The sequence below is a fragment of the Magnolia sinica genome, chromosome 13 (genome assembly GCF_029962835.1).
Source record: "Magnolia sinica isolate HGM2019 chromosome 13, MsV1, whole genome shotgun sequence".
Lineage (NCBI taxonomy): Eukaryota > Viridiplantae > Streptophyta > Magnoliopsida > Magnoliales > Magnoliaceae > Magnolia > Magnolia sinica.
In genome coordinates this window covers 16220969-16235763 of record NC_080585.1, presented here as the reverse complement: position 1 = coordinate 16235763, position 14795 = coordinate 16220969, and the positions used below count along the sequence as shown (strand labels likewise).

Below are 14795 nucleotides of genomic sequence, written 5' to 3'. Positions count from 1 at the left end.
AAAATAATCAAGATTTCTAGAGTCATCAAATGTACAATATCATGATAAAGTTGCTTACAAGACACCCATAAGGCCCTAAAAAGCCTAAAGGGATAGCCCAAGAAGACCCTTAATTAACACAACAATGATCAACATGATGGATTGCGTGTTTGACCTAATCTTGGCTGCTCATCTAAAGGTACATGTAAATCACAAATCAATTAAGACATATTTCATCAACTCTAACGGTACCAAAAACTTACAAAAACAATTGAAATGATCCCCACCATCTCTTGAATATATCCATAAGATCCTACTAACTAATACCGAAACCGGCAGGTGGCACGATAAAAAACAAACATCGGAATTCCAAAAAATCTTTGGAGCATCGTATTGTATAAAGTGCTAATGTGAAAAAGAGCACTCCAAGAAGGAACCACGAAGGACTGGTTGCAGAAAGCATCCTGAAAAGGCAGCCTATATGCTATTATATATCCTAACTGACAGCTTATGCTTATAAATAAAACACAAGGTGAAGAGTCGTTAGATGGCCTATTTAAGGACAACACTTGTGAGCCATTCAAGGGTATAAAGGTCAAGAGCTGAGAGAGGTCGAGCTGTTGGAGCACAAGGGGACCAGTTAAAGTATTTGATGAGCCACGCCAAAGAGCATCTACATCATCCGCACATGCACATCCCCGATTTTCTCCCTTGCTACTCATTTTATCTTTCTTTTTTTGTCCTACCTGGGTTTTAATACCTTGAGTAGTACAGTGTATTGTATGGGTACTAAAGTTTATTTAAATCTCTAAAAAAATTTAAAATTTTGTAAAGTAGAGAAGCGTTGCACATTGGAAAATAATGTTGAACTCCATTTTTCATAATTGAAGCTCTTACCCAAAATTTATAGTATATATTCATCATATGAGTCACATGGATAAAAAAAAATCCAATTATTCCTTGATTAATAAATAATTCTATGATTTTTACCCAATCGTAGATTTTGAAATATATTTAGCTAGTTGCGACTCCAACCAAATTATCTAATCCAATATGCATCTAACAACATCGCATAACTTAAATAATAAGCATGATTCTAGCTTGAAATTACTGAAAGAAGGAATGAGTAGAGATTCATAGCCTATCATTCAGTGCGCTTGAGTTCACGTGCAGAGGTACTCACAAAGCCTTAAAAAATAATGAGGATTGGACGCTTACTGCTTACCGTTGAAAACTTTTTAAAGGCGATGACATATGTTTTACATCAAGTTATTTGTATTTTCCCTTTATCCAAGCAGGTGTCACCTTATCAATAGGCTGGTGGCAAATAACGTGATGGACGTTCAATCAATGCTATTTTCTTATGATTTGTATCTACTTATTTTTGGGCTCATTCCCTGGAATAATATGGCAAAAATGGATGAACGTTGTGGATAAAACATATATATCATGGTGGAGCCCACCAAGTTTTAACACCAACTAGCTTGCTGGTGTTGGGTTCACTAGCCAAACCACGTCCGGCTGGCACTGGCCAATGTCCCTTCCAACGGGTTGGATGTGCTGTAAGCCCTGAGGCCGACTAATCGGCGCCAATTTGAAATTTCAAAGCCGATTGAGCTTGCGCGCGATCATCCATAGGCCTGGATTTAGACGTGGGCACATGGTTGGGTGGACCCGGTTGGGCAGGACCCGAATCGAAACGCGGATATGCAAGGATAGTTTAGTCATTCGGCTAATTGTTTAGGATAAGCTCAGCCGAATCTTCGAACCTCTCTCCGAAAGAGCGAAGAACCTTACCCAACGATCTTGACGTCTGCTCAAATCCATCCCAACGTAATGCAATAAAATACATCGCGGGTCGGGTCTTCATTGATCCTAACCATTTATACGGTCAATCTCACTTTCTACGGTGGATAGGCAATAAATAAAAGCTTCAATTGGATTATTTCTACCCTTTCATCATTTCACTCTTTTGCTTTGAACGTGGACGGTCAATGCAACATTTGTATCATCCAAGGGCTAGGTTATACGGTATGAGAGTCTCTTCAGGGAATCCCATTTTCAAGTGGCGCCTTATCAGATAAACGGTTTGGATTGAAAATAACCCAAATCGAACGGCTAAAGTTCTGACTTATATATTGCAACACGTCTGAATGTATTCTAGAAAACTCTCGTGTGATAGTTGACCACTATTTTATAAATGGTGGTGACTCTGTTTCTTGACACGCGGCACTTATGTTCAGCTATCATGACCGTCCAAATTGTGGTACAGTTTATATGGAGTATATCTCTAAAATGCAACGATGAATCAATCCTAACCATCAATTATAGATACATAATGGATGATTACAAGTAGAATAGTAAGAAGTTCGAATTGGAAGGGAAATTAAATCAGATGGTTATTATTATATCCTTGTAAAGGTAATTTTTTATTTATGGTCTATCCACCATTGCCTCAGCAGACGGTCTGGATTGCGGTACAACTATGCTATGTGTACGATGGAAGACTCACAGTCTTTTTTAAATGGTGGTAAACTAAACATTGAAGTCTATATCCGGGAAATAACCTTTTGGTTACAATGTCCAGTTCCACAACTCAATATTTGTGAAAGCTCATCCATCACCGGAGGGATGCAGATGTACGATAATCCAGACCGTTCAAATCTCGGGCACCATTGTGATGGAGAGTATGACGAAAACGTTCTCCCGAAATCCAATTCCAGTGGTTGGATTCAGAAGTCTGACCGATTTCTTATAAGTCTTACGTATAAAAATAATTGGATGGATGAGATCATTCCCGTTTTTTCTAATAGATGCTCCAATCACATCACTTCTAAGAATTTCAACGTCCAGATTTTGCGACACGTGTGCGTGTATATGTTACCCTAATTTATTGACCTTTGGCAAACTCGCGAATTCCCCGTACTAAGATTTAGTGCCGCTATCATGAATTGCTTGTTTTTTCTTTCCAGCTTTTCTTTCAAAGAAGTGGGATGGCTACTCGCACAAGCACCTGCTCGGGTCCTGCATTTCGCTAAATAACATCCGACGCGCTGCAATAAGCCACGTGGCGACTGTGCCCCTCTAGCCGTCGAATTTTGGGCTCTTTTTTTAATGATATTAACCGTTTATTTTATAGTGCTCTCCCTGAATGGGATGCCCGGAAGAACTCTCAGATGGAATGTATCACCCCACGGATTATACAAAGGTACGGTGACCGTTCACGATAAAGCAAAAGAGCTAAATCATCAAACGGTCCAAATAATCCAAAAAAAGGAAAAAACAAAGAAATTTATTTATTCTCTTTCCACTGTACTAGGTGAGACTTGTCATGTAAACGGTCTGGACGACTGTAAGATGACTTGGATTCAAATGCTAAAGTATCCACGTACCTGAACCCCAACGCGAGATGGACGCGGTTTGCCAGTCACCAATGTCAAAGCTGTGTTAGCTGATCATGGTGTATGTGTTTTATCCGTGCGGTGAATTTAATTCGCTAACTCATTTAAGGAAATAAGTTTAAACATAAGTAATAGAAAGATACGTAGACCGTACGACATGAAATCAAGGCTTGAGCTCTTACTGTTGAAAACTTATAAGGGCCCGTAAGTTTTAGATCAAGCTATATTTGTGTTTTTCCTTTATCCAGGTTTATGTAGCTTAATCAATAGGCTGGTTGGATGACAAATAAACAGTATTAGGAAGTTTTTAATTGCGGGAGTCCAATTACAACTATATCCATTGGCATGGTCTGCTTGATTTTTGAATCTGCATTGCATTTTGAAATTTTATCTTAAAATGAGTTGAAAAAATAACCTGACCTAAAGACGTGGATCATTTAAGGAAGGAACATAAGCACGGCATGCAAGTTTTTAGCCTTTAACCCAACTCAAGTTGAAGAAACTTATTTGATAGACACTAGGGGTGTACATAAACCGATCTACCTCAGTCAACTTGCTTGACTCGGCTCGAAAAAGCTTAAATTAGCTTAGTTTGAAGCTGAGTTCGATCCGGGTCGAGTTGGTTTTTAGAGCTCGAAAATGAATTTGAGCTGCCCCAGTTCGACTCAATTCGGTTTAATATATAGCTTGAACCCAACTCGATTCGGATTGACTCGAGTATTCTCTGATGTTGCTCACCAAGTGTTTGATGAAATGACTTGACTAAATGTTCGTTGGTGGCAAGGAAGGTATGTTTCATCAAACAAATCTTATTTTTTTTTTAATTTTGATGTTGCTTAGAAGGTGTTTGATGAAATACTTATAAAACTGTTGCTAGTATTTTACATTCAGTGATAATTTAAAAGTATATTTTATGTGTTTGTGAAAATGCTGTATAGACAAACTCGGCTCGATCTTAACTCGAAGTTGGCTTGAACTGGCCTGAGTTGTTGATCGAACCGAGCCATTTCGGCTACTCAAGCTTGAGGACCGAGCCGAGCCGAGGTTAACTAGTGGCTGAGCCGAGTTGAGCTGAGGCCAGTTTGACTCGGTTCCACTGGATGTACGCCCCTAATAAACACTACTAACCACTTTTAGTGTGAATAAAACATATACATCACAGTGAGTCGAAGGAGCTTTGAAACCGGCTATCTGACTGGGCTTTGGGTTCACCAGCCAAACCACGTCCGAGCAGGACCGAGACCTGTGCGTCGAGGGAGTGGGACTCCAGTCTATCACTTGTTGTCCAACAATCAAGTGGGCCATACGTCTAAAAACGCGGACGGCTAGCAAAAGTTGGTCAGCTGCACACATTCACAAGACATCCATTGGCTGCCTTACGATGCGCCAAACCAGATCTATTATCCCTTGCGCGTAGCGAGTGTGTGACGAACCGGGAGGTTCCAACACACGTGTCATATTGGTGCGTGTGAATAGCACAAGTTTACACTGCTACTCGCGCGAGTATCCATCTCACTGCTCCTCTAACCCCACCTTTAGCAACCCGGTTACCTTCTCGTCTCTGCAAATTCTGATCTCCTCTCTCTCTCTCTCTCGCAAAAAGCATAGAAAAACCCATATCTTTCTCTCAATGGCCCTTCTCTTCAGAGACAGGGGCCTTGGAGACTCGAAAAGAGAAATGGGTGGCAGCGCCCGCATCCCCGCCGCTGAACTCCCCTCCCCCTTTGGGGAATTGGGCTGCAGCCTTTCCGACGCCGAGCTTCGAGAGACTGCCTACGAGATATTCGTCGGATCCTGCCGGGCTTCAGGTGGAAAGCCATTGACTTTCATTCCTCAATCCGAGAGATCTGAGAAGGCGCTGAATTCGTCGCCGTCTTCAATCTCGCCTTCTCTGCAAAGATCCCTGACTTCTACCGCGGCAAGCAAGATGAAGAAGGCGCTGGGGTTGAAATCTTCATCTTCTAAGAAGAGTCCGGCGAAGGAGAACAGCCCGTCCAAGTCAAAGAAGCCGATGACGGTCGGGGAGCTCATGAGAGTTCAGATGAGGGTTTCGGAGCAGACGGATTCGAGGATCCGGCGGGCTCTGTTGAGGATTGCGGCAGCGCAGGTCAGCTCAATTTGAGAATTTTATTTTATTTTCCTTTTGGGTTTTAGGTTTTATTATTGCGTTTTAAATGTACAGAAATGGTTTCCGATGTTGGATTGTTTGGCATGTTTTTCGTGTTTCTTTTTCATTGGTTGAATTTTATTTTTTATTTTGTTGGTTTTTCGTGATTTTGGGTCTGTCATCTGTGTGTGGATTGATCTGCCTTTTTTTTTTTTTTTTTTTGTATTTGTGGTTTTTTGTCACCACTTCGCATCTTTCAGCTGTGGATTTTATGTTTTGTTAATTTGGTCTTTGCTCTCTTTCTTGATTATTATTATTATTATTAAATGAATGAAATAAATTTGGGTCAGATCTGTTTTCATCTCATATGTGAGTTGGGTGGGTGTGGATTGGGGTGTGCAAATTGCACATGGATGTACATGTACATACAGGATCTAGCTGTGGTTTGGACTTGGGGGTCGTTTTAGCATGGCATTTCTGGGAGAACTTTGGTCAGTAAATGGATCTAATTGCATGGGAACTACATCGTAATCTGGTTTCTGATTCATTGGCAATTGGGTTTGTGATCATGGTGTGCCATAAGGGCCACTATGGGGCCGTAAAGGCCATGGCGTAAATGTAACGGTGGCAACCATTACATGTCACGGAGTTGTAATGGCTGTAATTGCATGGAAAAAATGATGCGTTACAGCGGTTACAGCCTCCATAACGGCCCGTTACGCCCCTCGTAAAGGTCATAACAGCCCTATAACGGTCCATTATAGGGCCAATTCAGGTTTTTTGGTTTTTTTTTTTTTTTTTTTGCAATAAAAAAGAGACCATAACAACCGTCACGGGGGTCGTAACAACCTTAACAGCCCGTGTCGTAATGTAATGGTGGTGGCCATGAACCTTAACAGCCCGTGTCGTAATGTAATGGTGGTGGCCGTCATGGCCACCATTACCATAGCGGAATACCCTGTTTGTGATTCTTGTACAGGTTTGGGCCTTTTTGGAGTGTCTGCCAAATGCAGATGGGAGCATGCTTCCACTGCATCAAATGAGAATGCAATGCTGACAGGTCTGACCTATTATCACGGCATTCATATTGTGGTGCCGTCTTGTGGATGGGAGTGTTCAGTACATCCTGCTATTCACGTTTTGCAAGATCTGCAAAGGGCTCTCCATCTGCAAAATGCCACTGGCCAGGCCACAGTCCATCTTTTTCCCAATTCGGGTTAGGATAATGTAATCGACTTTGTGACAAGACGATCACCATGTAAGAATCTCCTGTTAGATGCGTGTCAGATAAACATCTACACTGCTTCTAAAAGAGAAAACCTTATAAGATCTTCTTGTTGTTTTTTGGGCACCATACCATGTGGTGTACGCAGTTTTACTGTTCTTCTATTTACCTGTCAGCATTTTCTACACTTCGGAATTACTTTGAAATAGCGTTAATGTAATAATAATGTCTATTTTATATTCAAGAGTAACTGTGTACCTTCGTAATTGCGTGTTCATATATATATATATATATATATATATATATATATATATATATATATATATGGGAAAAGGTACTATGCGCTCGACCTCACGATAAGCTCCCATGAGGTCGAGCTGTGTGGGCCCCACCGTGATGCGTGTCGACCATCAACACCGTGCATTTGATGGGTCCCCTCTAAATTATGGGATATCCCAAAAATCAGCCGTATACGGAACTCAGGTGGGCCATACCATCTAAAATCATGTGAAGACACCGTTAAAACATATAAAAGCACTTGGTGGGGCCCACCTGAGTTTTGAATGCTGCTGAAACTTGGTCTGAACCCTCATCCAAGTGGGACACACATAATGGATGGGCTGGATTTGCAAACCACATCTCGGTGGGCCCAAAAAATGATTATGAATGTTTTAATGGTGCACGGCCCCTCCCCACTTCTGTATGTGGTGTGGCCCACAAAAGTCATGGATTGACTTGATTTTTGAGACCTAGGCCCACGATGGAATGGTGCATCTGACTGATGGGGTAGATGTTCGAAACGCATCACGGTGGGGCCCACACAGCTTGACCTCATGGGACGGACTCGTGAGGTCGAGCGCATAGTACCTTTTCCCTATATATATATATATATATATATATATATATATATATATATATATATATATATATATATTTTATATTTCTGAAAAAAACTTCTGCGTTATTCCTTTCAGATTAACTGTAAAATTCCCATCTTGCTGAGGAGTTTTTTCCTTTTTTCTTTGGCTTTTCTGCTACCTCAGCAGTAGCCTTTCTTTGTTTCTTGCCTCGTTTTTAATATAATTTCCGTTACCTTTGAAAAAAAAAAGTTGCTGGGTTATTATTTTATTTTATTTTTTCCATTTTAATGCTCAATTGTATTTATTCAGGGGCTAATTTGTCCATACCACCTTCTTGGTGTGCCGCTCCATAAGCAGGACATTTTTTCCTATTTAAGTGAAAATTCAGTGCGGAATGTCTTGTAGTTGTGCTCTGGTTTTAAATTTCAGTGAAATTGATATGGATGCTTGTTTTATGTTTGTAACAGCACGGTAGACGGTTTGAGCAAATGGTATTACCGTTAGAGCTGTTGCAGCAGTTCAAGGCTTCTGATTTTCCTGATCAGCAGGAATATGAAGCCTGGCAATTTAGGAATTTGAAGGTCCTCGAGGCTGGACTCCTTATGCATCCTCTTCTCCCACTAGAAAAGTCAGATCTTCATCCACAACGGCTTCGGCAGATTATACGTGGAGCTTCTGAAAAGCCCCTAGAAACAGGAAGGAATTCTGATTCTATGCAAGCCTTGCGCAGTGCTGTTATGTCTCTTGCATGCAAATCGTTTGATGGGTCAGTTGCTGATGTATGTCATTGGGCAGACGGGTATCCACTGAATATCAAACTATACCAGATGCTACTAGAAGCTTGTTTTGATGCTAATGAGGAAACATCAGTTATAGAAGAGGTTGATGATGTTATAGAATTAATCAAGAAGACATGGCCAGTCCTGGGCATGAATCAGATGCTTCATAACCTTTGCTTCTCATGGCTTTTATTCAATCGTTTTGTAGCGACCAGCCAAGTAGAAAATGATCTGCTGTTTGCAGCTGACAATCAGTTGGCTGAAGTTGCAAAAGATGCAAAGGCTACAAAGGATCCAGTGTATGCTAAGATATTGAGTTCAACGTTGAGTTCAATATTAAGTTGGACAGAAAAACGGCTTCTTGCCTACCATGACACCTTCCATCCGGGTAATATTGATTCGATGCAGAGTATTGTTTCTTTGGGGGTTTCGGCAGCAAAGATACTAGTTGAAGATATTTCTCATGAGTATCGCCGCAGGAGGAAAGAAGAAGTTGATGTAGCTCGCAATAGGATTGACACTTACATCAGGTCATCGCTCCGCACAGCTTTTGCTCAGGCAAGTTGCTTTGACCATCTCCATTTAAGACGTAGGTAATTTGTATGTTTGTGGGTTGGTCCTGAAAAGGTCCAGGCCATGACACTAATACATTTGTCTGTATCAATTGAAAGTGAATATGTTACACGTAACTTGCATATATAAATTGCATCGAGCCAAGTTCAAATAGAATAAAGTTTAAATAGGTTTGGCCTTTCCTAGAAAAAAAAAAAAATCCTATCTCAGCCTTGGGTTGCTCTTTGGCCCTGGCGTTTTATCGTGAATTGGACTTAAGGCTGGCATGACCCGGCCTAGACCCAGCCTGTTGATACCCCTATGTGTATGTGAGCCTGCTATTGCTTGTTGGATCCTACTCTCCCCATATATGTGTCCAAGGTCTGTCAGGCTTGTCACGAGGTAGGCCCTCTATGTGCCTCAACCTGTGAGTCTGGCCTGTCCTGTCATCATGCGGGTCACTTATATAAAATGAAGTAGAAAACACTTCTAACACCCTCTTTTACATAAATGTTTGTCGCACATGATGACTGAACTGGCAAATTTTGGGCCATAGTAGATGCATTCTGTTGCTCACCAGATGAATAAGCCATTAAGTGAGGATAGTAGGATGCAAGATCATTTTTGTGCAAGTAGCCATTGCATTTCTCTAATCACGTCTCTCAACTATTCTCTTGCAAGTAGCCCTTGCATTTCTCTAATCATGTCTCTCAGCTTGTGCACACTACCAACATGTCTCGTAGACTTTCTACTCATTGATCGGTTTGCTCTCTCTTGAGACAGAGAATGGAGAAGGCAGACTCGAGCAGGCGATCATCTAAAAACCAGCCAAACCCGACCCCAGTTCTTTCCATCCTTGCAAAGGACATTGGTGATTTAGCTACTAAAGAGAAGGAAGTGTTCAGTCCGATACTGAAGAGATGGCATCCTTTAGCTGCGGGTGTGGCTGTTGCTACCCTTCATGCTTGCTATGGGAATGAATTCAAACAATTCATTTCCAGTCTCACGGAGCTGACTCCTGATGCTGTACAAGTATTGAATGCTGCAGACAAGTTGGAGAAAGATCTCGTGCAGATTGCCGTTGAAGACTCAGTCGACAGTGAAGATGGCGGGAAGGCGATTATTCGTGAGATGCCTCCTTATGAGGCTGAATCTGCCATGGCCAATCTGGCGAAAATATGGATAAAGACAAGGGTGGACACACTAAAGGAATGGATTGACCGGAACTTGCAACAAGAGGTATGACGATTGTCATGATTTTGTTGACTTCATGCATTTTCCTAATGGAGTTTCATATTTGGAATCATGCTTTGTTTTTATTTTCCGAAAGGTCATAATATTCTGTTAGAACAAGAGCCAAAGAAGGAGATCTAAGGTGAATTATAACACCAAAGTCAATACAATGGGGGAAAGATTACATTCTGCAAAAGCCTTTAAACATAAGGCCCAGCCCATTACATCCAACCTAGCCCTTCTAAAGACCTCCGACACCAACTGCTTCAATTGAATCACCCACTTCGATTGGAATCATGCTATTGGGCAATGTTTTAAGTCGATTATGGTCTTATGTTGCAACAATCACAGCATTTGGATGGAAGGTTTGGCACAAGTGCGACACTAACAATAGCAAATTGTTAAGTGCTGGAACCGGCCCTCGCTTGTACATTCGTTTCATGCAAATGTATTATGCTTACCCCCAATTTTTGAACCGTTTGGGCCAGGCCTATTCAAAATTTTGGTTTTGCTTGTGCCAGGCCCGGTCCATTGACAGCTCTACATATGGATAAGTGTTACATCAAAGGGGTGTTTGTGCAAATTATATTGGGTATTTCGATAAAAAGACAATTGAGGTATTTTCTTTACCTAGCTGATGTGACAGGCGAAAATCACAGCTTAGCATGCCACTACTGTCACATGGAAAATGTTCCCTGTCAAATTTTGCAAATATAGCTGCTGTTGTGGGAATCAGTGTCACAACAAAAAGGGATACTTGTGCAAGTTTGGGGGACTGAGGAGGTGTTTTCATTATTGTGTTCTGACAGACAAATAGCACATCTTCTCACACAATTAAGAATACACCCTAATGGCTTTTACATGAATACCCCCATGAATTTACTAACACGCCCTTCATCTAGCACTTGCACCTATAAATTTCCAACATCTTCAAGGTACTTCTATTTGAAAGTATTGGCTAGTGTTAACCCCTTTTAACAAGGGAAGTTTTACTCATGCACACATCTGGTGTTGTTCTGATTGGTATGCTCTTGAAATTACAATCTTAGAGGGTGTGTAAATTCTCTTTCTGCTCTGCACGTGTATAGTCCCTTTCTTTACTTCTTTCATTGAATACATTTATTTGTTTGTTTGAGAAAACCATTATATCTCTCAATGAATCAGAACGTGAAGTGTCCTGATGGGCTGGTCCATGTAAATGGGGCCATCATGGTCAGGTGATCCAAATGGCTGATCCAATGGGTATGATAGTGGATGGGGGATGTCCCCAAAAATCTCCCAAGTGTGAAGATCCCAGACCTTGACGGTTTATCATCATCTTAGCTTCTCTCCTAACAAATTTTGGGGTTTGCCTGCAAGGGTTGATTGGTGAAAGTTTACAAGCAGCTGCCACCAGAAATCAACCTTCCTCTTTTACCATGGCTGTGGAAGTTGAAACCACATGGTGGAGGTTCACATCAACGCCACTCTCATGCCTAAACCGTCCCATCACTAGCATTGATCCTTAACCCCAATGTGCCAAAAGGGTGATTAAGTAATGGTCCTGCAAATTGACTGTTAAGATTGAAAAAAATAAATAAATAAAAATTGCAACGGTCCAGAAATAATGCCATATATATGGTGGCAGGAATTGAATTAAGGGGCATCCACCATCCATAGTTGGGCTGACATCAGGTCGCCAATCTAGATCGCCTCAACTTGGGCCTCACTTGTATCAACTTGGAGGCATCATGATATTGTTCACAACCTGATGCATTGGGACGATAATTTATCTGTTCCTTTTGGTCTTTCTCCTTGATAATCTTAACCTCCCAAGTTTCTTTTTACAGGTTTGGAACCCAAGGGCGAACAAGGAGAGCTTTGCTCCCTCTGCTGTTGAAGTTCTTCGAATAATCGATGAAACGTTGGATGCTTTCTTTCAGCTGCCCATACCGATGCATGCAGCCTTGCTTCCTGACCTGTTGACTGCACTCGATAGAAGCATGCAACAGTACATATCCAAGGCAAAATCTGGCTGTGGTATGCTGCAATACCCCAAAAAGATATTCCACACATAATCTCAAACCATAAAATGTCGCTAACAAATTCTATACTGTGATGTAGGAACAAGAAGTACGTACATTCCTTCCATGCCTGCATTAACCCGATGCACAATGGGATCAAAGTTCCAAGGTGTATGGAAGAAAAAAGAGAAATCACAAAACTCCCAGAAAAGGAAATCCCAGGTTGGGACACTGAATGGCGACGATTCATTTGGATTACCACAGCTTTGTGTCCGCATGAACACACTTCATCACATCCGGACTGAGTTGGAGGGCTTGGAGAAACGCATGGTTACTTATCTGCGGAACACAGAATCTGGTCATGGGGACATTGCAAACGGGGTGGAAAACAAGTTTGAGCTTTCAATACCTGCTTGTCAGGAAGGGATCCAACAGCTCTGCGAGGCAACGGCGTACAAGGTGGTATTCCATGATCTAAGCCATGTTTTATGGGATGGTTTGTATGTTGGAGATGTGGCATCTGCAAGGATTGAACCCTTTCGGAAAGAGCTTGATGCGAATCTTGAACTTATATCATCCACTGTGCATGATCGGGTGCGTAACCGAGTGATTACGGCTGTGATGAAAGCTTCCTTCGACGGGTTTTTGATGGTGCTTCTTGCCGGTGGTCCATCCCGTACTTTCATTCGCCAAGATTCTCAAATCATAGAGGAAGATTTCGCGATTATCAAAGATCTGTTTGTGTGTAATGGAGACGGGTTGCCAGAGGAGTTAGTAGACAAGGGCGCTGCGCAGGTGAGGAATGTTCTTCCCCTCTTCCGTGCCGATACTGAGAGCCTAATTGAGCGGTTCAGACGCTTGATGTCAGAGGCTTATGGTCCATCTGCGAAATCTAAGTTTCCCTTACCTCCAACGTCGGGCCATTGGAATCCAAATGAGCCGAACACAATTCTACGAGTCTTGTGTTGTCGGAATGACGAAGCGGCTTCTAAGTTTCTTAAGAAGACCTACAACTTGCCCAAGAAACTGTAACATGTCAAAATAGTACATAGAAACTGCAAGAACCACGTTTGGTCTATATTGCTATGAGAATGGAATTTTCTCTGAGTTCTCACCGACCCATGTCCCAGTGTAAAGCACTTGTAGAAGCCAGACCCATGTATTGTTCTGGAACCTCTTTGCCTTCTCTATTTTTGCTCACCATTGCTGTACTTCTGATCAGCGTCACAGCGATGCTAACCTTGATGGGGAGCATTGAAGCAGTTGGGCCCGGGAGATCTGACATTGAGGAGAGGTGGGTGAGAGTGTTCCTTGAAGGTATATATATCTCTTTCAACTCCACATTTAGAAGCATTCTTTGACTGGTTGATGATTTTGGGTTGCCGTTTCTTTTCTTTCATTTTTTAAAATTTAATGTGGCTTGTGTTTGGCTGATAGGGAGATTGATATGGTGGGGAGGTAATGGGAAATTGGTTGTTGAGTAATTTGATTATTTATTTATATATATTCAGTAGTAGTTTTCTTTGGTTGTGTTCTTTTGAAGTATTCAGGTACTTGTGTGGCTCATATACAGCACACAGTTTGTCAAGATGCCCCGTTTTTCCTTCCAACGTGTCATTAAAAAATGTGGGAAGCATCATCCAGATAAATCAGGTGGATCCGCCAAATGGGTGGACTGCACCTGGATTGTTGGCATTCCATTGATTTAAATGGCGTGGGCCACTGGATGAGTGGTGGGCTGATTTTTGTGATAAGTGAATATCTCATGATGCAACCTTGCCATTTGCATGGCTTGACTGTTCTAAGCATGTGACATGTTGTGGGATAAATGATCATTTTATTATCAGGTAGTATCAAGTATGTTAAAGGGTTGATTTGCATTTTCGGGTCCTTATTTGGTCCCTGTTGGTTTGAGAGGTGTGGGATGAACTCATTTTGTACTTTGTGCATTGGATTTGTGCTTGTTTTAGGATTCTATTTTAGAGCTGCTTGCTTATACGTGAGTATGCAACTGACCGAGCAGTTTAGAATGGTCAGTTAGTGCAATGTCATGGGGCCCGTGAGCCATTCATTGTGGGACCCATCCTTTTGATTGATGTACTTGTGCAAGTGCGCTTGTGCCTTTTGGTAGGTCACTCGGGACATTTGAATTCTTTATTTGAGGCTGGAGGCCTTGAGATACAGAGAGATCTCCATTGAGTTTCTGTGTAACCTCCCTTGTGCCGAGAGGATCATGATTTGGGGCTGTGCATATAGCGGTCCCACGATGGATGGTAGTCCCTGGTTTGAAAACCATGCCGAATGGACAATCCCAGTCATCTGACACAGTCTATGGAAAAACCAAAGTGAAAGCTGATCATCTGCAGTAGGTTGCACGTTACAATCCATTCCCATTTTTTGTTCCACTTTTGCTGTGGAAAATATCATACAATCAGGGAAAATACTTACAGAAGTGGAATGTAGGTTAGGTTTACCTACACCCACTTGCAGGTGGCCGGTCCTCGAAACCAAATTGCTTAAATATTCTTCGTGCATGCGGTGGGGAAAAATGGGTCCAAGCAATGACTGAGGATTGTCTGATTGGTGCGATATTTTGAACTGGGACCCACCAGCCGTCCACTAGATGAACAACCCCTTGCCTTGTGGATGGTGTTTG

At 41.9% G+C, this 14795-nt stretch overlaps 1 protein-coding gene across 1 annotated transcript; it reads left to right on the top strand.

The window, feature by feature from the left end:
- Positions 1-4942: 4942 nt before the first annotated feature.
- LOC131222975 (protein unc-13 homolog) lies at positions 4943-13667 on the top strand. The gene is made up of 5 exons (XM_058218239.1): positions 4943-5487; positions 8040-8909; positions 9687-10142; positions 11966-12155; positions 12240-13667. Exons 1-5 carry the CDS (start codon positions 5011-5013, stop codon positions 13169-13171), a joined length of 2925 nt encoding a protein of 974 aa, XP_058074222.1. The 5' UTR covers positions 4943-5010; the 3' UTR covers positions 13172-13667.
- The last annotated feature ends 1128 nt before the right edge of the window (positions 13668-14795 follow it).

Excerpts from the sequence above, each read along its gene's own strand:
- LOC131222975 (XM_058218239.1), top strand. The coding sequence starts at position 5,011 with ATGGCCCTTCTCTTCAGAGACAGGGGCCTTGGAGACTCGAAAAGAGAA. Across the intron at positions 8,910-9,686 it reads TCCGCACAGCTTTTGCTCAG|AGAATGGAGAAGGCAGACTC; the intron begins GCAAGTTGCTTT and ends CTCTTGAGACAG. Across the intron at positions 12,156-12,239 it reads CAAGGCAAAATCTGGCTGTG|GAACAAGAAGTACGTACATT; the intron begins GTATGCTGCAAT and ends ACTGTGATGTAG.